The 23,143-nt window shown below is 35.4% G+C and overlaps 1 protein-coding gene across 1 annotated transcript in view; it reads left to right on the plus strand.

The window, feature by feature from the left end:
* Positions 1-3,835: 3,835 nt before the first annotated feature.
* The window catches only part of Fatp2 (Fatty acid transport protein 2), a 158,910-nt gene continuing 139,602 nt past the window's right edge, over positions 3,836-23,143 (plus strand). The window contains exon 1 of the mRNA XM_075313392.1: positions 3,836-4,967. Coding sequence (XP_075169507.1) covers positions 4,932-4,967 — 36 coding nt within the window. The 5' untranslated portion in view covers positions 3,836-4,931. The remainder of the gene's footprint in view (positions 4,968-23,143) is intronic.

Raw genomic sequence — 23,143 nt, forward strand, 5'->3', positions numbered from 1 at the left:
AAGCCAACACACTATCCACTGGGCTACGTAGCTGTTATAGTCACCAGTAGATAATTATCGTTTTAAGTTACATTTATATAGCATAGTTTGCAGCGCCCACGAGCCCATGCAAACATAACATTATTTAACAGAAACATACATTTGTTTGCCACGTGGAGCAGTGGTTAGCATGTCTGCCTTGCATGCAAAGGGTCGTGGGTTCAATCCCTGCTCCGACCGAACATTTTTTTTTTTGTTTTTTTTTTTTTTTTAATTTACACATTTATATTTATACTATATTAATTTTTTTAAATGAAACATCGAAATGTGCGTTATTAAAGATTTATAGTCAGTAACAGTGCTTGATATAAACGAAATTGAATGATTTTTGGATAAAATATTATTTTTTATTGCAAAAATAACAATCTTGTAATAAAAAACTGTTTTTGTACAAAACTTTAAAATTTGGAAGGAATTCAAAAACTAACAAAAGAAGAACGTGGAGTCGAGTATAAACATACATACATAATTTTATAATATAAACATAAATTTATTTAGGAGTGAACAGTTTTTTACTAGCATTTAACACCATCGCTCTAAAATTCCTTTTATTTTTCTTTAATAATTCATTTTAAAGAAAATAAACTTTTTAAATTGTTTTAGCTGTAAAAGTCGAACTTAATGCCCGCTTTTATATTTGATGGTGTCCGTCAACTCCTCGTGGACTACTTTTTAATAAAGAGAAACTAAACTTTGTTTTTTTACATTTTACTGTGTAATTTTTCACTATTTCCTCCTTATTTCATTTTACCGTCCCAACTCTAAAAAGAGTATAGTGCCCTTTCGTTATTTTTATGAAGACCCCTGATTTCTTTTAACGAACCAAGAAAAAAATAATGCCAAAATGATAAACAAAACACATGTCCACACATACATAAAATGCTGCTCTCAAGGCGAAAACATAAACTATTTGTTTTTCAAATGTCTATTCTCTTGGTTCAGAATGTATATTCTCTTTATTCAAATTAAATAATATTTAGACTTAAACATATCAAATTTTTGGCCTTATCATAAAACAGTTTTCCGAAACAACATACAAGCGGTTTCACAGAAATTGTTCTCTTTTGACTCTTTTGCTGTGTTATATTGATATCTTTCGTCAACTCTCCCGGTTTCAATCTCTATTTCTCTCTATACTCTCTCTGTCGCTTTGAATAAAATATCACAACATATGTATGTTTAGTTGAAATTTGTAAATTTATATATGTTTGTATTCACACATATGATTTTTATGAAACATTCATGCCCCAAACATAATATATTCTAACATATTAACATAGATGTCCCAAACATTTAGTGTTAGTTTAGGAAAATTACATGTTCGCACTTAAATATATTGTGGTTTAAAATCGTGCCCGAAACACATTTTGTTTATATCGGAACATATGAAAAACATATTTTTCTAACAGTGAAGAGGCTCCATAAGTCAAATCTGGGGATCGGTTTATATAATCTAGATCAATAAAAACAAACTACTTATGCCAAGTATAAACCCGATGGCTTGTTTCAATAGACAGACGGACGAACGTAGCTAAATCCACTCAGAATTTTATCTCGACAAAGAATATACATACAAACGGATTGACACAAATTTTTGTTTATAAATCACTACCCATATTATGGCAGCTAAATTGGACACACGTTTTTTTTTGCAATTTCAACTTTATTTTTATTGAGCTTCGTGTAGATGAACAAAATTGGGAAAATGTTACATGCAACGGCATTAAAATATGTTCAATCCCACACCCTCAAAAAAAATCGCTACTTTAACATATGTTCCAAACATATTTTGCAGGAAGCACATATATTATTGGATACTGTCGAAACATTAATATGTTTGTTTTATGTGAACATATTATATGTTTGGAAGCATTTTGAGCCCAAAAATATTATGTGCTTGGAAGAATTTTTCCCAAAGACGATTGTGCTCATTGCCTAACATACTCGTAATTTTCACTTCTACGAAATATTTTAGTTCTTGGCACCTTTTTCTGTAATACAAATAATGTTGAAGAAATTATTCACTTTTATAACTTTTTTTTACCTTTCGCCTGCACGGAGAATCGAACCGAGGATCATACAGTTTGTAAGCCAACACACTATGCACTGGACTACGTAGCTGTTATAGTCACCAGTAGATAATTATCGTTATAAGTTACATTTATATAGCATAGTTTGCAGCGCCCACGAGCCCATGCAAACATAACATTATTTAACAGAAACATACATTTTTTTGACACGTGGAGCAGTGGTTAGCATGTCTGCCTTGCATGCAAAGGGTCGTGGGTTCAATCCCTGCTCCGACCGAACACTTTTTTTTTTAATGTACACATTTATATTTATACTATATTAAATTTTTATAATGAAACTTCGAAATGTGGGTTATCAAAGATTTATAGTCAGTAACAGTGCTTGATATAAACGAAATTGACTGATTTTTGGAGAAAATATTATTTTTTTATTGCGAAAATAAAAATTTTGTAACAAAAAACTGTTTTTGGTACAAAACTTTAAAATTTGGAAGGAATTCAAAAACTCTAACAAAAGAAGAACGTGGAGTCGAGAATAAACATACATAAATAATTTTATAATATGAACATAAATTTATTTAGGCGTGAACAGTTTTTTAATAGCATTTAACACCATCGCTCTAAAATGACTTTTATTTTTCATTAATACATAATTCATTTTAAAGAAAATAAACTTTTTAAATTGTTTTAGCTGCAAAACTCGAACTTAATGCCCGCTTTTATATTTGAAGGTGTCCGTCAACTCCTCGTGGACTACTTATTAATAAAGAGGAACTAAACTTTGTTTTTATACATTTTACTGTCTAATTTTTCACTATTTCCTCCTTATTTCACTCTAAAAAGAGTATAGTGCCCTTTCGTTATTTTTATGAAGACCCCTGATTTCTTTTAACGAACCAAGAATAGAATTGTGCCCATAATGCAAAATGATAAACAAAACACATGTCCACACATACATAAAATGCTGCTCTCAAGGCGAAAACATATGATGTTTGTTTTTCAAATGTCTATTCTCTTGGTTCCGAATGTCTATTTTCTTTTTTTTTGCCTTATCATAAAACAGTTTTCCGAAGCATCATACAAACGGTTTCACAGAAATTGTTCTCTTTTGATTCATTCGTTGTGTTATGTTGATATCTTTCGTCAACTCTCCAGGTTTCCATCTCTATTTCTTTCTCTATACTCTCTCCGTCGCTTTGAATAAAATATCACAACATATGTATGTTTAGTCGAAATTTGTAAATTTATATATGTTTGCATTCACACATATGATTGTTATGAAACATTCATGCCTCAAACATAATATATTCTAACATATTAACATAGATGTCCCAAACATTTAGTGTTAGTTTAGGAACATTACATGTTTGCACTTAAATATATTGTGTTTTAAAATTGTGACCGAAACACATTTTGTTTATATCGGAACATATGAAAAACATATTTTTCTAACAGTGCATAATTTGATTGCGGTATATGACAATCATTCATGGTTTCTGTGTGATAAACATGATGTTTGTACTACGTTGTTTACGTGGAATTGCCCATATACCCTGTATAAAATATTCATGCATAAAAAAAGCTTTATCAATTTTTTTTTTACCAAAAGAAACTTGAAAGCTCCCTATCGGTAGCTGGACTTGGCACCCAGCAATGATATCGCTGTTGTTGATCGTCAACAAACTCCTCGTTTAATGCTGATTGCTGTCGATCGCATAAGCTTTGTTTGTTGCTGCACACAGCACACAGCACATCAACAAAAAACAAACCCGCAACAACACGAATTGCTCGGCCACAAGACTGGTAAACGACCCCAGCAAACCCAAAACCCAAACGTCAAAGTATTAATCGTTCGCTAACTTAGCTGTGCAACAGACCGGCAAGCGCGTAAACAAAAGTCCCAAGTTTTTTTAAATTCGACCACTAAAAACCGTCAACCTGAAACCTCCAGCAGCCTCTAATTTTGGGGATGCTAGTGGAATATTTTTGTGTGTATTTAAAGCGATTCCAGTTCAATCATTAAATCAAACAAAAAAATATTAAACGCTGAGCGGAATTTATTCGCGGGCTTCACACCATCGCTATCAACTTTTACTTGTAACTGTATTTTAGTTCAGTCATTGGGGATTTTCTTATGCTCCAAAGATCGCCTAAGTGTTTAATTGACCATACCGTTTAATATTACCCAGCTTGGGTGTTGCAACAACAGTCGTTTATTCAGTGTTCAGTGGTCATGAATGAATGGCTAGTCATTGATATGGGAAAATAATCGTAATTACCCAAGTGAGTTGAAGAGTAAGTGATTAAGTCCATCCAAAAAGAAAAAGTCCATGGATCATACATCCCAAGTGATGAAAGTGAAATTTTCGTGGTCGTTCGTTGAAAAAAGCACAAAACAAAGATAAATCTGTACACAGACAACCTCACATTCACAAAAAACGCCTGAAGTAAAAGGCCGGTTGGTTAGGTCAGCGCCATAATAAGTGTTGTAATATTTAACCGTTGTAAAATCTCATCATAAAATATAGATGCTGCGATAAAAGAAAACCACAAAAAACAGAAACGGAAAAAAAGTTCGCGGGTTACCATAACCAATCGATCGATCGATAACATCGAGTGAGTGACCTTAGCAGAAGCAACGTAACAAGGTAGTGTGCGTGTTGTGGATCACCTCCAAAGTGAAGCTGCAATTTCATAGCCGATCTGTGATTACTTAAAGTGAATTGTGAAAATCATTCACACGCACACACACACACATAGACCAACAAAAACCAACAACTTCCCCATCAACAAAAGCGATTTAAAAAAAAAATAAAAAAAACACACATCTTCTGTCTGTACGATCAAATATATACAAGCACTATGTCTTCAAGTGAAAATGCTGTGGATGTTGTCGAGGTAAGTTGACTTAAAATGCAATGCTCCGTTATTATCTTTAACATACTTGGTGCTAGGTTGCTGCACCAGAAAAAAGTGAAAGAGCTCATGTTGTGTTTTCTCGAACAAAATTTACCAGAGGAATAAGGTGAAACCAGATTTAACAAAATTTATCAAAAATTAAAACAAAAAAAAAATGAGACTAGTATCTGAACGAAATCAACAATAAGTTTACACCCTTCAATCAAGAGACATTGAATTGCATTTAAGACCCTTAGGTTAGGTTAGGTTATGTGGCAGCCCGATGTATCAGGCTCACTTAGACTATTCAGTCCATTGTGATACCACAGTGGTGAACTTCTCTCTTATTTAAGACCCTTGGTACTAATTTGAGCCAATAGTGATAGTTTTAGGGAAACAACTGGATTAGGTTGACATCAGCTCAAATTCCAAATTCTAATAGAAGCTACATACACCCTCACCATATTGCTTCTTACTATATAGGTACATACACGAAAATTCTTCACTTCCAAATGAAATTTTAGACATCGTTTAGAAATTTTGTTCTCGCGGTAAAAAGGTTTATTTGCAAGAATAATAAATTATGTTTGTGGTTAACGTTGACGTCGTCTAAGCCAAAAGAATTCTCTGCGTTAATTTTACGAAACGTTCTTTATTAATTATTTTCCGAAATTCTTCAATAAAACAGCGAAATTTTAATTTTTTTACAAAGAACTTTTTACCAATACACGAAATGTGTACGAAATATTATACATTAACTTTTCTTCGGAAAAAGTTCGTACTTTTAACGAAACTTTCTTCACAATTTTAAGATTTTTGTAAAGAAGTTTTTAATAATATTTTACGAAACATTCTGCATTTAAATTTCTTCATCAAAAGTACGAAACGTTTTTGTTGAAAAAAGTGAGTCAACCAAACTGAAAATTATTCAAAATCTTATGGTTTAAAGTAGTGATGACATTTTTCAAACTTGTTACTAAAACTAAATGCACTTTTGACAATAATATTTTTAATAAAAAGTACGAAGATTTGTCATAAAAAATACGAAGCTTTTTTATAAAAAGTACGTATAGCACCCATATAAACGGACCCCAAATTTGGCTTGCAGAGCCTATAAGAGAAGCATATTTCATCCGATCAGGCTAAAAATTTGGTACATGGTGTTGGTATATGGTCTCTAACACCCATGCAAAAATTGCTCCACATCGGTCCATAATTATATATAGCCCCCATATAAACCGATCCCCCGATTTGGCTTGGGGAGCCTCAAAGAGAAGCAAATTTCATCCGATCCGGCTTAAATTTGGCACATGGTGTTGGTATATGGTCTCTAACAACCATGCAAAAATTGGTCCATATCGCTCCATAATTATATATAGCCCCCATATAAACAGATTCCAAGATTTGGTTTGTGGATCCTCAAAGAGAAGCAAATTTCATCCGATCTTGCTGAAATTTGGTACATCGTGGTAGTATATAGTCTCTAACAACCATGAAAAAATTGGTCCACATCGGTTCATAATAATATATAGACCCAATATAAACCGATCCCCAGATTTGACCTCCGGAGCCTCTTGGTCCGGTTCAAATTTGGAACGTGGTGTTAGTACATGGCCGCTAACAACCATACCAAAATTGGTCCATATCGGTATATAGTTATCTCCAATCACACAAAAATTGGTCCATAACGGTTCATAATCATGTTTGCCACTCGAGCCAAAAATAATCTACCAAAATTTTATTTCTATAGAAAATTTTGTCAAAATTTTATTTTTATAGAAAATTTTATTTCTATAGAAAATTTTGTCAAAATTTCATTTCTACAGAAAATTTTGTCAAAATTTCATTTCTATAGAAAATTTTGTCAAAATTTTATTTCTATAGAAAATTTTTATTAATTTTTTTCCTATAGAAAATTTTGTTAAAATTTAATTTCTATACAAAATTTTGTCAAAACTTTATTTCTATAAAAATTTTGTTCAAATTTTATTTCTATAGAAAATTTTATGAAAATTTTATTTCTATAGAAAATTTTGTTAAAATTTTATTTCTATAGAAAATTTTGTCAAAATTTTATTTCTATAGAAAATTTTGTCAAACTGAATTATATACGTATTTAAACGATTTTTTTTATTTAATATATACCATGTATGGACTTATATACAATTTAGAAGGCGGTGTTAGGAGGTTTTAAGATACCTTGCCATCGGCAAGCGTTACCGCAACTTAAGTAATTCGATTGTGGATGGCAGTGTTTAGCAGAAGTTTCTACGCAATCCATGGTGGAGGGTACATAAGCTTCGGCCTGGCCGAACTTACGGCCGTACATACATTTTTTTTAATTTCTGGACTAAATTTATCTCTTCCTACAACTCTCTCACTTCCATATGTTTTATTTACACGCAAAAAACGTTTGGAAAACGTGTACGACACAAAAACGTTTTTCTTTTGTTAGAGCTTTTTGAATATCTTCGGAAATTGTAAACTTTTATCACCAAAAAAAATCGTTTGTTACAAAATTTTTATTTTTTCAATAAAAAAATATTTTTGAACCAACAACACAGTCCATTTCGTTTATATCAAGCACTGTTCTTTTCTCATTTTAAGTCTTTAATAAGACACATTTTACAGTTTCATAGTAAAAATTTAATATAGTAGTATGTAATGTTGAACATCTTTTCGGAATCTTCCGAACATATCTGGTATATATGTACAAAAAAAAAAACTCTTTGGTATTGGTCGAAGCAGGGATCGAACGCAGGACCCTTGGTATGCAAGGCGGACGTACCAACCACTGCCCCACGGTGCCCAACTAAATGTGTGTTTCTGTTAAATAAAATTTGTTAAATCGGCTCGTGGGCGCCGCAAACTATGCTATAGAAATATAACTTATAAATATAATTGTCTACTGATGACAATAGCAGCTAATATGATGAATTTCTACGTTGTATTAACGAAATTCTTCATTAAAAGTCAGCCAAAGTAGCATTTCGTTTTAGCAACGTAATTTTACATTCTATTTACGAAACCCTTTATGGAATACATTTCGTAGTATAAACGAATAATTACGTTGCTGTTACGTAGCCTTCTCGTTGTATTAACGAATATTATTCGTTGTATGAATGAAATTTATTCATTGTATGGATGCAGCTTATACGTTGTATGAATGAAAATCAATCACAGTTTTTTCATTGTATGAATGAAAGGCGAACGTTGTATAAATGAACACAAACGTTATATTAAAGAAACCCAGCCAATTATTGCATTTGAGTGAAGTCATTGGTAGTGTACACACAAAGAAAGTTTCATTAAAAATCAGCCAACGAAACATTTTCATAGATATAACGAAGCATTTTCATAAATACAATGAAAATATTCGTTAGTAGTACGAAATGTTACTTTGATTTACAGAAAATTCGTTATATTAACGAAAAAATTCGTTGCATTAACGCTTTTTTTTCCTTGGCTGACTTTTAACGACACATTTCGTTAATATAAGGAAACTTTTTCTATTAGTGTTCCGCCTTCTTCATCTGAAAGTTCACTTCCCCGGGGCATTTTCACTAAAGATTAAAAATGTACACTAAATTTCTTGCGAATATACAAAAAACACCAATTCAACTCAAGATTTGCCCATCAGACAAGTTTTCAGTTGAACTTTTTACCGTTTGTTTTTCAATATGCACACGCAAACATGTGCTTATTGTCATGTTTACATGTGTATGTACAAATTACATAAACGCTACAGTAGAGGTGTGTACGTGAGTAATATTTAACACACGCACACTCACGACCGAAAATCTTACTCACGCACGATATTGTGTGTAGGACTCACGCTCACGAAAAGAAAATTGTTACTCCCGCACGAAATGTCGTGACTCACGAAAAATACCGTGACTCACGAAGAATGTCGTGACTCACGAATAATTTTATGACTAATTTACGTGTTTTGAAACACACGTGTTTGAAAACGTGATCATGATTAAAATCGAGAGCGTTATTAGACTCTTAAAATCCTGGGTGTCATTAAAATTGTAAATAAATTCATCTCGTAAGCGTTTTATGTTTGTTGGCGGGATTATTTTTGTGAGCGTGTTTTCCAAAATTCGTTACTCACGCACACTCACGAAGAAATTATTTTCGTGGCTCACGCTCACGCCGTTGCCATCAGCGTGAGTCTCGAAATTTTTCGTGATTCACGACAATTTCGTACACTTGCACACCTCTACGCTACAGACGCATTAGAGAGAGTATGGAGAGACGTTTTAGAGGGAGAGAGAGAGTAAGGAGAGGCAGAAATACTCAAACTCCCATTCGTATTATTAACGAACATATTTCATTAATATGACGAAATAAAGGGTGATTCTTTTGAGGTTAGGATTTTCATGCATTAGTATTTGACAGATCACGTGGGATTTCAGACATGGTGTCAAAGAGAAAGATGCTCAGTATGCTTTGACATTTCATCATGAATAGACTTACTAACGAGCAACGCTTGCAAATCATTGAATTTTATTACCAAAATCAGTGGCAGAAAATCCGCTTTTTTATCGACAAATTTTGTTCAGCGATGAGGCTCATTTCTGGTTGAATGGCTACGTAAATAAGCAAAATTGCCGCATTTGGAGTGAAGAGCAACCAGAAGCCGTTCAAGAACTGCCCATGCATCCCGAAAAATGCACTGTTTGGTGTGGTTTGTACGCTGGTGGAATCATTGGACCGTATTTTTTCAAAGATGCTGTTGGACGCAACGTTACGGTGAATGGCGATCGCTATCGTTCGATGCTAACAAACTTTTTGTTGCCAAAAATGGAAGAACTGAACTTGGTTGACATGCGGTTTCAACAAGATGGCGCTACATGCCACACAGCTCGCGATTCTATGGCCATTTTGAGGGAAAACTTCGGAGAACAATTCATCTCAAGAAATGGACCGGTAAGTTGGCCACCAAGATCATGCGATTTGACGCCTTTAGACTATTTTTTGTGGGGCTACGTCAAGTCTAAAGTCTACAGAAATAAGCCAGCAACTATTCCAGCTTTGGAAGACAACATTTCCGAAGAAATTCGGGCTATTCCGGCCGAAATGCTCGAAAAAGTTGCCCAAAATTGGACTTTCCGAATGGACCACCTAAGACGCAGCCGCGGTCAACATTTAAATGAAATTATCTTCAAAAAGTAAATGTCATGGACCAATCTAACGTTTCAAATAAAGAACCGATGAGATTTTGCAAATTTTATGCGTTTTTTTTTTAAAAAAAGTTATCAAGCTCTTAACAAATCACCCTTTATAACAATTTAAAATGTATGTTTTAACGATCCATATCATTATATTAACGATCGCTTTCGTTTTATAAATGAAATTTTCAATTCCAGTTTCGGAGTATATAAAACGACTGTTTTAAGTGCTAAAAGTTTCCAAAAATTACTCTCTATGTGCACATGATTATAATAATTTCATCTTGGAAAAAATTTTTATTCTAATTCTTGAAAAAATTACAAAGTTAATATCCGTTATATTAACGAAAAGTGTTTCATTAATATAACGAAACCCAAAACAACAAAATTGTCTTTTAACGATTGATTTCATTATATTAACGATCACTTTCGTTCTTATAACGAAAAATTTCGTAATATTAACGAAAAACAGTCAACGAAGCCCGTTCGTTAATAGTACGATAGAGTGTTGGCTTACAAATTGCATGGTCTGCGATTCGATTCTCCGTCCCAAAAGGTTAAATTAAAAAAATATATAAAATCGAATAATTTCTTCTACATTGTTTGTATTACAGAAAAAGGTGCTACACTAGTAGAAAACGTTTCGTTATATTAACGAAATGTGTCGTTAAAAGTAAGCCAATGAATTCGTTAATACAATGAATTTTTCGTTAATATAAAGAGTTTTCTGCAAATCAACGTAACGTTTCGTACTATTAACGAATATTTTCATTGTATTAATGAAAATGTTTCGTTATATCAATTTTCGTTGGCTGCCTTTTAATGAAATTTTCTTTGTGTGTAAGAACTAAAAACACATCATCGATGTGAGAAATGAGGAAAATGCAATTAGCCAGAAAAGACTTTTTTGAGTTAGTCTTTACGAAATTGTTTTTACAAAAGAAGCATATAAATTTACTAAATTCGCATTTCCCACAAATTTGGTATAGATTACCAAAAATGCAAAATTTTTTGAATTTCGACTCCACTTTTTTAGGGTAACTAGAAAGAATCTGTTTACATAAAAGTGTCTGTTCTAATTTTTAATTAAAAAAAAAAAAAAACGGAATCAATACTAAACTCCTTAAGTGACATCAAAGATTTGGATCCAAGATTTGTTTTATATTTTTAGTGTAGAAAAAGCACTACTCTCACGTGGAAATTTTTATTTGGCCTGAATGGTTAACTCTAGAGGAAAGTTATCCTCTAGAGTTATCCATTTTAAAATGGCTCTAAAGAAACACAAAAAATATCATAAAGCCACCTAAATTTTACGAGATTAAATGTATACAACATTAGGACAAATTTTTCAATACAATTAAATTTTTATTAAAAGTAAGTTTAAACACATCGTTTAAACAAAGATTAACTTAGAGGTTTGCGTCCCTCCGTGCAAGCCCTATGTATACACATAAGTAAGGCAAAAACATTTCTGTCTTAAAAATTTAATCTTTAAATTAACTAAAATATCGACCATATGAATTTAAAACCATTTTCAAAAGTCAGATTGCTTTCCCATTAAGGTTTTATTTCAAAGATCAAAATCTTTGTATCCAAGTAAAGCTTTTTTGCTTAGATCCCTTAATCTGGTTCAATCATTGGAGTTGAATTTCTGTTTTAGCAATGATCCAGCAACAATTTTTTCTTTAGGCTCTGTGACCAAAAATCAAGCAAAAAAACACTGCTAATGTATGTTTGTATGACAGTGAAACTTGCATTTTTTTCTTGGCACAACATTCTGCCTATGAAATGGGGAGACTGGTTCGTTTGTACCAACCATGTTAAGTCAATGTCGTTGATGCCGGGGATTGTTGCTGATGGACGGATGATGACGTTGTTGCTGACTTTGGAGGTTGATTTGATTGAAAACAATTTCACAGAAATCATAGATCAGACAAAGAAAATCGGAGTTCATTTTTTCCATGTCTAGAGATAATTAACTTTTACTTTATCGCATTGTGGGGAGGTTTGCATAAATCTTTTAATCAGAGAAAAAGAAAGGCAAAAAACTACAGTGTCGAATCTGCAAGTTTTTTTTGTAATGAAGAGAAAGGAGTTTATTGAATAATTGTTTTTGGGAATGTATGTAAGCTCCTGCAATGAAGGAAATGAAGTTCGCATTTTATTATTCATAACTCTACATTTCAATTATAAGCTCGTCTAAGATGTTGTTGGAAATCTGAATTGCTATGCCAAAGCAAAGTTCACTGGATCTAAATCATACACACCTAATGACTTTATTACATGAGTACTCACCAACCAAAATAATGATTGCTTTTGCTATTACGTGTTCAAATGAACTTTAATTAGAAATAAGGCTTACAATTTCAATCCATGGCATTGGGTTAGGTTAAAGTGAGAAAATTGATATCAGAGAAATATACACTCAAAGAAAATTTACAGTAGACCAAGGTTAAAGTGACTGCCCGATTAAGTTTCAGGCTCACTTAGACTATTCAGTCCACATTAAGTAAAAGTACCTATTACATATGGGCACTTCTAGTTTTAACCGCTGAACCTTCTCGATTATTTTCTTCTGTTGAACCAACCAGATTGCTCCAAAAACATTAGCAGACTACTTAAGTTAACGTTTTCCAGGTCCGCCAGTAATCTAAAGCTATATGCCCCTAAAATTTGCTTACGCCTCACACAAAATGCAGGACACTCACACAAGAGGTGTTTAATTGATTCCTTTTCCTCCGCATCATGACAGCTCATACAATGATGCGGAGGAAAAATACATCAAGACTATGTGGCAAAGCCAAATTGTTATTTTTGGATAGGCAACAATGTTATTTTCTAGCCAAACATAAAATTGTTGTCGAAATCAGATACAAACGCCTATTGTCCGCCGAGACCAAAAAAATAAGTTTCGACGAATTCAAGAAAAATTATTACCAAAATTAAGCAAAAATGTCACTTTCTCGCCAAACATAAAAACAGTGAACCCACCAGGAAGGAACATTTGGGTAATTTTAGAAAATTAGGTTCATATACGAAAATGTTAACTAAAATGTTCAACAAAAGCCTATAGCCCGCCGAGATTAAAAAATATATGTACCCTACGGGAAATTAGTGCAAATTGCCACTAATGGACCCATTACAGGACTAGTGCACCAGTTTATCAAATTTTTTAATTGTCATATAATTTATTGATTTTTATAGTCACTTAATATTAAAATATTTTTGAATCCACACTTTTACTACAATACAACTATCAGAATTATTTATTGTTCAACATATTACTTTCTCGTGCGATACGGATGGAAACAGGGCCTTAAAAGTTTGTCCCAGACTGTTTCATGAGCAGTTGTCTATGGGGTAGTTGTTCCAGGACGTGTCCTTTGGGATGAGTCCAAGTCGTGTCCTAAAGTGTAAATTTTCCCAGCCAATGACAAACCCATCTTAAAGTGACCGGTCCATTCCATACGTTTGGAGCAGAACTGTGAATGGTCCATACAAACCATGGACTAACCCTGTACCGGTCCTGGGGTTGATTCATTCACGTTACCAAAAAAATTCGTTTGTTACAAAATTTTTATTTTTGCAATAAAAAAAGTTATTTTTGAAACAACAACACAGTCCATTTCGTTTATATCAAACACTGTTCTTTTCTGACTTTAGGTCTTTAATAAGACACATTTTACAGTTCAAAATTTAATACACTACAATGTAATGTTGAACATTTTTTCGGAATCTTACGAACATATCTGGAATATATGTAAAAAAAAACAAACAAACTTTCGTCGAAGCAGGGACCGAACCCACCCTTGGCATGCAAGTCGGACGTAGCAACCACTGCTCCACGGTGGCAAACTAAATGTTTGTTTCTGTTAAATAAACTTTGTTTATTCGGTTCGTGGGCGCCGCAAGCTATGCTATATAAATATAACTTATATGGATATTTATCTATTGATGACCATAACAGGTACATAGCTCAGTGGTTAGTGTGTTGGCTTACAAAGTGCATGGTCCGCGGTTCGATTCTCCGTCCAGCCGAAAGGTAAACAACTTTTAAAAATTTATAAAATCGTATAATTTCTTCTACATTGTTGGTATTACAGGAAAAGGTGTTAAGAACTAAAAAAACTCGTGGATGTGAGAAAGATGTGAGGGAAAATGCAATTAGCAAGAAACATTTTTTTTTTTTGAATTTGTCTTTATGAAATTGTTTTTACATCCTGGAAAAGAATAAACGTTTATCACAAAAAGTATATACTTTTCTTCCAAATACACTTCCTTACAGCGAACAGCCAATGAGAAACGAACTTTGTTTGTCTAAAATTTCGTTTGGGAGGAAAGAATTATTTTTTGCGTGTAGGAAAATTAGTCATTTTTACAACTTTTCGACTAAGCAGTGCCGATTTAAGAAGGAAAATGTTGGTATTTTGACCATTTTTGTCGAAATCAGAAAAACATATATATGGGAGCTATATCTAAATCTGAACCGATGTCAACCAAATTTGGCACGCATAGCTACAATGCTAATTCTACTCCCTGTGCAAAATTTCAACTAAATCGGAGTTGAAAATTGGCCTCTGTGGTCATATGAGTGTAAATCGGGCGAAAGCTATATGGGGGATATATCTAAATCGGAACCGATTTCAACCAAATTTGGCACGCATAGCTACAATGCTAATTCTACTCCCTGTGCAAAATTTCAATTAAATCGTAGCAAAAAATTGGCCTCTGTGGTCATATGAGTGTAAATCGGGTGAAAGCTATATATGGGAGCTATATCTAAATCTGAACCGATTTCAACCAAATTTGGCACACATAGCTACAATGCTAATTCTACTTCCTGTGCAAAATTTCAACTAATTCGGAGCAAAAATTGTCCTCTGTGGTCATTAGAGTGTAAATCGGACGAAAGCTATATATGGGAGCTATATCTAAATCTGAACCGATTTCAACCAAATTTGGCACGCATAGTTACAATGCTAATTCTACTCCATATGCAAAATTTCAACTAAATCGGAGCAAAAAATTGGTCTCTGTGGGCAAATGAGTGTAAATCTGGCGAAAGCTATATATGGGAGCTATATCTAAATCTGAACCGATTTGGCTGATATTTTGCAAGTTTTTCGAGACTCATAAAATATTCGGATGTACGGAATTTGAGGAAGATCGGTTGATATACACGCCAATTATGACCAGATCGGTGAAAAATATATATGGCAGCTATATCTAAATCTGAACCGATTTTTTCCAAAATCAATAGGGATCGTCTCTGAGCCGAAACAGGACCCTATACCAAATTTTAGGACAATCGTACCACAGTAGTGGTGAAGGGTATAAAAATTGGTGTTTAAATGGACAAAATGTCTTTAGCGCTGTACGAAGTTCACTATGGGCGCATTTGTGGTAAAATGTACAATAACTGCATTATTTTGTGGGAGAGGCGATTTTAGTAAATCTTTATGCTTCATTTGTGTATATTTTTCCCTGTTTTAGTTTATTTAACTAACGTACGCAAAAAATTATTAAAGTCTAGAAAACTTGTTCAAAACATAATGACCCCATGAACTAAAATAGAATAAAATTGGCTTTAGTGCAATATACACACAAAAAATTTTTCTGATTCAATCACGGAATTAATTGATCCAATTAATTTTTACCCTCTACCATAGGATGGGGGTATATTAACTTTGTCATACCGTTTGTAACACATCGAAATATTGCTCTAAGACCCCATAAAGTATATATATTCTGGGTCGTGGTGAAATTCTGAGTCGATCTGAGCATGTCCGTCCGTCCGTCTGTTGAAATCACGCTAACTTCCAAACGAAACAAGCTATCGACTTGAAACTTGGCACAAGTAGTTGTTATTGATGTAGGTCGGATGGTATTGCAAATGGGCCATATCGGTCCACTTTTACGTATAGCCCCCATATAAACGGACCCCCAAATTGGGCTTGAGGATCCTCTAAGAGAAGCAAATTTCATCCGATCCGGCTGAAATTTGGTACATAGAGTTAGTATATGGTCTCTAACAACCATACAAAAATTGGTCCACATCGGTCCATAATTATATATAGTCCCCATATAAACCCCAGATTTGACCTCCGGATCCTCTTGGAAGAGCAAAATTCATCTGATTCAGTTGAAATTTGGTACGTGGTGTTAAAATATGGTCTCAAACACCCATGCAAAAATTGGTCGAATTCGGTTCATAATTATATATATAGCCCCCATATAATCCGATCCCCAGATTTGATCTCCGGTGCCTTTTGGAAAAGCAAAAATTCATCCGATCTGGTTGAAATTTGGTACGTGGTGGTAGTATATGGTATTTAACAACCATGCCAAAAGTGGTCCATATCAGTCCATAATCATATATAGTCTCCATATAAACCGATCCCGAGATTTCGTTTTGGAGCCTCTTGGAGGAGGAAATTTTCAATTCTGGCTCTCTCTACGTACCGTGTAAAAAAAGTCCATATCGATTTGTAATTATTTGTAGACTTACCTATACATACCTTTTTTTGTCTAATATATACCAAATATGGACTAACTCACAATTGCCATCAGCAAGTGTTACCGCAACCCAAGTAATTCGATTGTGGATGACAGTCTTTCATAGAAGTTTCTACGTAATCCATGGTGGAGGGTACATAAGATTCGGCCTGGCCGAACTTACGGCCGTATATACTTGTTTTAATTATCACAAAAATGATCAATCACGGTTTTAATATACTTGATTACTATTTCATTGCCAAATTTCAATTAATTTTTTAATTTATTCAATTAAAAATTTAATTGATGTTGATTGCAAAACTTAATTAATTTTTTTAATTAAAAAATGTAACTATTTTCAATTACTTTCTGATTTGGCTTTGTGGTTCTAGTTTGATTAACAATTTATTGTTTGAAACAAATTTTTAATTGAAAATTAACCCTTGTGTGCGTGATGAGGTCCCGCTGATCTTTTCTGATTTTTATTCATACATAACTTTATTTTTTATATGATTTGCAGCGTGATGGTTTATGACTTCTTGTATTAAAGTGTTTTAAGTTGAAAACCTTACTTTTTTATGTGATAAAATCATTAAATCGGTTTTTATAGGCATTTGAAAAAGTTTAGTGCGATTCTACGTGATGAGGTCCAATGCCCATCGGCTCCTGGAATTTGGCAAGATGTGCCTCTATTTGGAACAAGTTTGAAGCCTCCACTATGCACATAATACTGCGAACAAAACGAACGCCACTAAAAAAATTGTATTGTTTTCCCTTCAAAAATCCAGTTTGTTCAGAACACTCAACCACCAAAACAATATATTGTTGCTTGGTACGTATAAGGATACTTATAACATAGGTACCACGCCTGGGACAAACATCAGGGCCTCTAGAATACTTGTTAAAAATTTAAACATCCCAGAAAAAAAATTTGGAAGTTCTTCTAAAGTCACAACTTTAAAAGCACTTCCCAAAATGAACTCCCAAAGATGTTCTTTATTTTAACTACAAAGGAAGTTCTTTTAATTCAATTTTTTATAACTTGCTTTTTTCATGAGTAATTTTTTAATTTTTTAATGAGTAATTTTAACTTTTTTTGTTTCAAATAGATTAAAAACAGAGTAAGAATTAATAAAATGGGACAAAGAATTCAAATTTTGCCGATAAAAATACTAAATCCATTCTAGAAAAATTGTGAATTTTTGAAAATATTTGAGGTCAAACGTTTCAAACATGCGTTAGTATGATTGACTTATTTAACTTAATGTTTCTATCTTGAAAGTTTCTATATGAAAAGTTAATTGTTACAATTAATTTATTAATTGAAAAAAAAAATCAACTTCAATTAACTTTTTAAGTGGAAATATTTTGGTGATATTTTTTCTGTGTAGGGTTCACTTTTGTTTGAGTGTACATCTGCTTTCCCTTGTTTAGGTGTATGTGCTTTATGTGGCGCATTTGTGGTATATTATACACATTTTTAAAATTCTAGACTTGTGGGAAATACGAAATTTAATAAATCTTTATACTTCATTTGTGTACCTCTCGCCATGTCAAATTTCAAAGTAAAAAAATCAACTTTGAACTACAAACTTCGATTCCTATTCAACCGTCGAACGGAACGGACGTGTTTTTTTTCAATAGCGGATAAACTCATAGTAATAGGTACCTACTACGAATTTCAAGTGTGGTGGGATATTAAGCCACCATGCAGCGAAATTCCAAGTCATCCACTGGGTTGCTAACTTCAGGGCCCAGTGGACGGGTATCGACTGGAGTTATAAATCTGGGCAATGACCAAGAGTTAGGCCCAATTAGTCGACCTGTAGACGGGTCGACAGGTGGCGACACACTGACAAGTCGAACTTTTTCTAAGGTAACGACATCAAAAGGAGGTAATCCCTCACGAAAGAGATTCAAGGAACGCAGAAATGCTTTGTTTATCCTAAAGAAGTTAGGATCAGTCGACCCAAGCACGTTGTCGGCTAAACAAAGCGATTCCTTAAAATGGGCTCAAGGAATTCTTGAGACTGGAAAAAGGGAACGATCGCCGGATGAGCTGCCATCCTCCAAAAGGGATCAAAGATCGTTTGCCTCAGTTGCTAAAGATAGCCTTGTGATGGCTATCATTAATAAAGGAGCATTGGACGGTATGGTTCCAAAGCAAAAATGGGGGGAAATTGAGAATGCTCTATCTGTCGTCTACTCACAGGTACTGGAAAAGTTTCCCGGCCCAGATCCTCGACACCAAGAGGCTGGTTGGTATCAAGGACGATTTAAGCTAGTCGCATTTGAGGACCAGAGGTCTATAGAATGTTTTAAAGCTGCTCTGATACTAATTGGTGAAGTTTGGGAAGGAGCTGCTCTAGAGTTAGTCGAGAAGAAAGACATACCGGCTAGACCTAGAGCACATGCCTGGATACCTGCAAACCCTTCTGACCCTGAATCTATTTTAAATAGACTGAAACGATGCAATCCAGATCTTCCAACAGCTGATTGGAAGGTTGGCCGTTTGGATGAAGTGGATGGACCAAGACGGCATGCAGTGTTTATATTGAACACTCAGTCTTTGCCACATCTGGCAAAGTCCCAGGGCCGTGTATGTTATGGCTTTCATTATATCCAAATGAAGGTGTATAAAAACGATCAGCTAAAGGATTCAGAAATGGACAAGCCTCTGTCTGAATCAGAAGTAAGCGGATCCTCTTGCGAAGTCGAGGGAGATACCAAAGTTGAAGACATGGATAGATACCGTATGCGTGAGGAGGCTTCTATTGCCTCAGAACTCACCAAAGTCGAACCTATGGTTATTGAGAGAGTCACCGATATCTCTGAAGAGGACATTCTTGATGACTCGATCGAAGCGGCTGATGTGACGGTTGTTGAAAATCTCGATGGTCCTACGGATCCTCCAGATAAATCTTCATCATTGTAAGGCTGCATGTGCTGCCTTAAAAGTTCTCCTGATGAAAGGGGACATAGATATAGTTCTTATTCAAGAACCATATGTTTACAAAAACAAAATATGTGAATTAAGTACTCCGGGGTTCAAACTATTGCAGTATACTGGTAATGATGTAAATCGAGCCTGTATAATTGCTAAAAACGAGCTCAATTTGTTTCTGCTTCCCTCAATGTGCAATACAGACACTGTCGTTGCAAGTTTAGAAATAGCCAAATGCAAATATTGGGTATCTTCGGTCTACATGGGACATGACAGGGAGATGCCTCCATATGCCGTTAAGACCTTAGTGGAGGAGTCACTGAAAACAAAGGCGAAACTCATTATGGGATGCGATGCGAATGCACATCATAGTATATGGGGAAGTAGTGATACTAATGCAAGGGGAGAGTCGCTAATAGAGTTTATTTTGCGTACTAATCTGGTAGTTTGCAACAAGGGAGATGTCCCAACCTTTGTCACTAAAAACAGGCAAGAGGTTTTGGACATCACCTTGGCCTCGCAAGAACTAAATGAAATGATATCTGAGTGGCAGGTTTTAAGTGAACACAGCTTCTCAGATCATCGCTACATCAGTTTCAAATTTGATGTTCATATCACCAAGATCATATTTCCGCCAAATGTTAGGAAAGCTGACTGGAATAGGTATAGGGAATCGTTCAATATGATGATACCGGAAATAACAGAGACAAATATGAGAAATGTGCAAGATATCGAACACGCAGTGGAGCGGATTACTAAGGCCTTCAACATCTCACTGAAAGCTGCTTGCCCTAGAGGAAAGCCAAGGGGGAAACATCGACCACCATGGTGGTCTACGGAATTAAGTAATATGAGGAAATCCTGCAGGAAGCTCTTTAACAAGGCAAAGTCCACCAGAGCCCCTGAGGACTGGGACGCTTACAAGAAGAATCTGAGAGGATACAAGCGAGAACTGAGAAAGGCTCAGCATAACTCTTGGAATGCTTACTGCAGCAGTATTGAGAATACGTCCGAGGCTTCCAGACTACGGAAGGTTCTAGCATCCACCAACTCCGCTCCAGGTTTCATTAAAACATCGGAGGGCAATTGGACAACGTCCAGTAAGGAGACGCTGGAGGTACTATTGGACACACATTTTCCTGGAAATCAGACGGTTGAACCATGTACTGGCGGTGCCACAGTTGCTCAGCGGTCGTTTCCTGTCGAGGAAATTGTATCGGAAACTAGAATAAGATGGGCGCTAAATAGCTTTGGACCATTCAAATCCCCTGGACCTGATGGAATTACTCCGGCGGAGTTACAAGCTGTAACTGACAAAATTATCCCCTGGTTGTCGGTGATATATAAAGGATGTATCAACTTATCATATATCCCAGGAAAGTGGAGGGAAACAAAAGTCGTTTTCATACCTAAAGCGGGAAAAGCCTCTCACTCGAGGGCGAAGGATTTCCGACCAATCAGCTTATCCTCATTCCTACTTAAGACTCTGGAGAGGATGATAGATATTTATCTTAGAACTAGCATCGATTCAAGTTTGTTCTCGAAACGACAGCATGCATACTCGAAGGGCAGGTCTACTGAGACCGCACTACATGAACTAGTCAGCTTTATTGAAAGCTCACTATCTGTCAAAGAATACACAATCGTGGCGTTTCTAGACATCGAAGGGGCGTTCAATAATGTCCATCCGAGCTCGATATTAAATGGACTGACAACTCTGAATGTTGATCCATGTATACTCAGGCTGTTAGACGAACTGCTAATGAAGAGACGTATTTCAGCCACACTAGGACAAGCAAACATACAAAGGTATGTGAACAGAGGCACTCCCCAAGGAGGAGTCCTATCACCTCTTCTTTGGAATGTTGCTATAAATAGCCTTCTGGTTACTCTAGAAAAAGAAAGGATAAAAGTGGTGGCATACGCAGATGATGTGGCTCTGGCAGTCAGGGGAAAATTCCCATCCACAATCAGAGATATTATTCAGAGGGCCCTCCGGATGACTGAGAAATGGGCGAAAGACAATGGTCTTGGGGTAAATCCTGCAAAGACAGAATTAGTCATGTACTGCAACGATCGCAAAACTCCCACGGTTAGGCCTATTTCCTTAGGGGGTATTGAAATTCCCTTTGGTGAATGTGCAAAATACCTTTGCGTTATTTTGGACAGGAAGCTGAACTTTAAGCTTAATATTGAAGAAAGGGCGAAAAAGGCAACTGTAGCTTTGTACTCGTGCAAAAAGGCAATAGGAAAAAAGTGGGGACTGAAACCAAAAATTGTGCATTGGCTATACACGGCAGTGGTTAGACCTATAATGCTATATGGTGTTGTAGTCTGGTGGCCGGCACTTCAGAAACCGACTTGTTTAGATAAAGTTCAGCGTATGGCGTGTTTGTGTATTTCAGGCGCATTCAGCAAGACAGGAACAAATTCCCTTAATGTCGTGCTGCATCTATTGCCTTTAGACATTTTGGCCAAACAGTCAGCTGCAACAACGGCTGTGCGGTTGCGCGAACTATCGCTGTGGTCGGAAAAAGGTTACGGTCACAGTTCTGTCCTCAAAACAATGCCAGATGTGCCTAACGTAGTGGATTACACTTTGGCGAGTCCACTTTTCGACAAAAAGTTTGAGACTCTAATCCCCAACAGTGAGGCGTGGTGCACACAGACCCCGGGGAATAAAGAATATATAGATTTCTACACTGATGGCTCCAAATTGGATGGACAAGTGGGGTTCGGAGTATATTCTAATGATCTGGAACTTCGAATAGCGAAAAGATTACCTAATCACTGTAGTGTTTTTCAGGCTGAAATATTAGCAATAAGAGAGGTGGCGAATTGGCTGAGAAGTAATGTTCCAAAAAATGTGGGCATTAATATATACTCAGACAGTCAACCTGCAATAAAATCCTTGGACTCTGTGTTCCTCAACTCGAAAACGGCCATCGACTGCCGCAAATCTCTCAATGAGATGGCTGAGCAGTACAATATTCACCTAATATGGGTGCCTGGCCATAGGAACATACCGGGGAACTGCGAAGCGGATGAGTTGGCAAGGCTAGGGACTACCTTACATATTCCAGGGGAACTAGAATTTGTTGGTATGCCCCTAGCTACCTGCAAGCTCATGCTGCGTGAGAAGGCTGTTATGATGGCAAATGTTCGATGGGAGAATTGCAAGGGTTGTAACGACACCAAGCAAATATGGCCCCATTTCAACTTAAACCGCACACTAGATATGCTAATGTTCTCGAGACGTCAGATATCACTCCTGATATCTGCTATAACGGGTCGCTGCCTGATAGGCGATTTTGCAAAAACTATTGGCGCGAAGTATAATGACTATTGTATGAGCTGTCATGATGCGGAGGAAAAAGAATCAATTAAACACCTCTTGTGTGAGTGTCCTGCATTTTGTGTAAAGCGCAAGCAACTTTTAGGAGCATATAGCTTCAGATTACTGGCGGATCTGGAAAACGTTAACTTAAGCAGTCTGCTACTGTTTTTGGGACAATCTGGTTGGTTCAACAAAGAAAAATAATCAAGAAGGTTCAGCGGTT

Source organism: Haematobia irritans, chromosome 5 (assembly GCF_050003625.1).
Source record: "Haematobia irritans isolate KBUSLIRL chromosome 5, ASM5000362v1, whole genome shotgun sequence".
Taxonomy (NCBI): Eukaryota; Metazoa; Arthropoda; class Insecta; order Diptera; family Muscidae; genus Haematobia; species Haematobia irritans.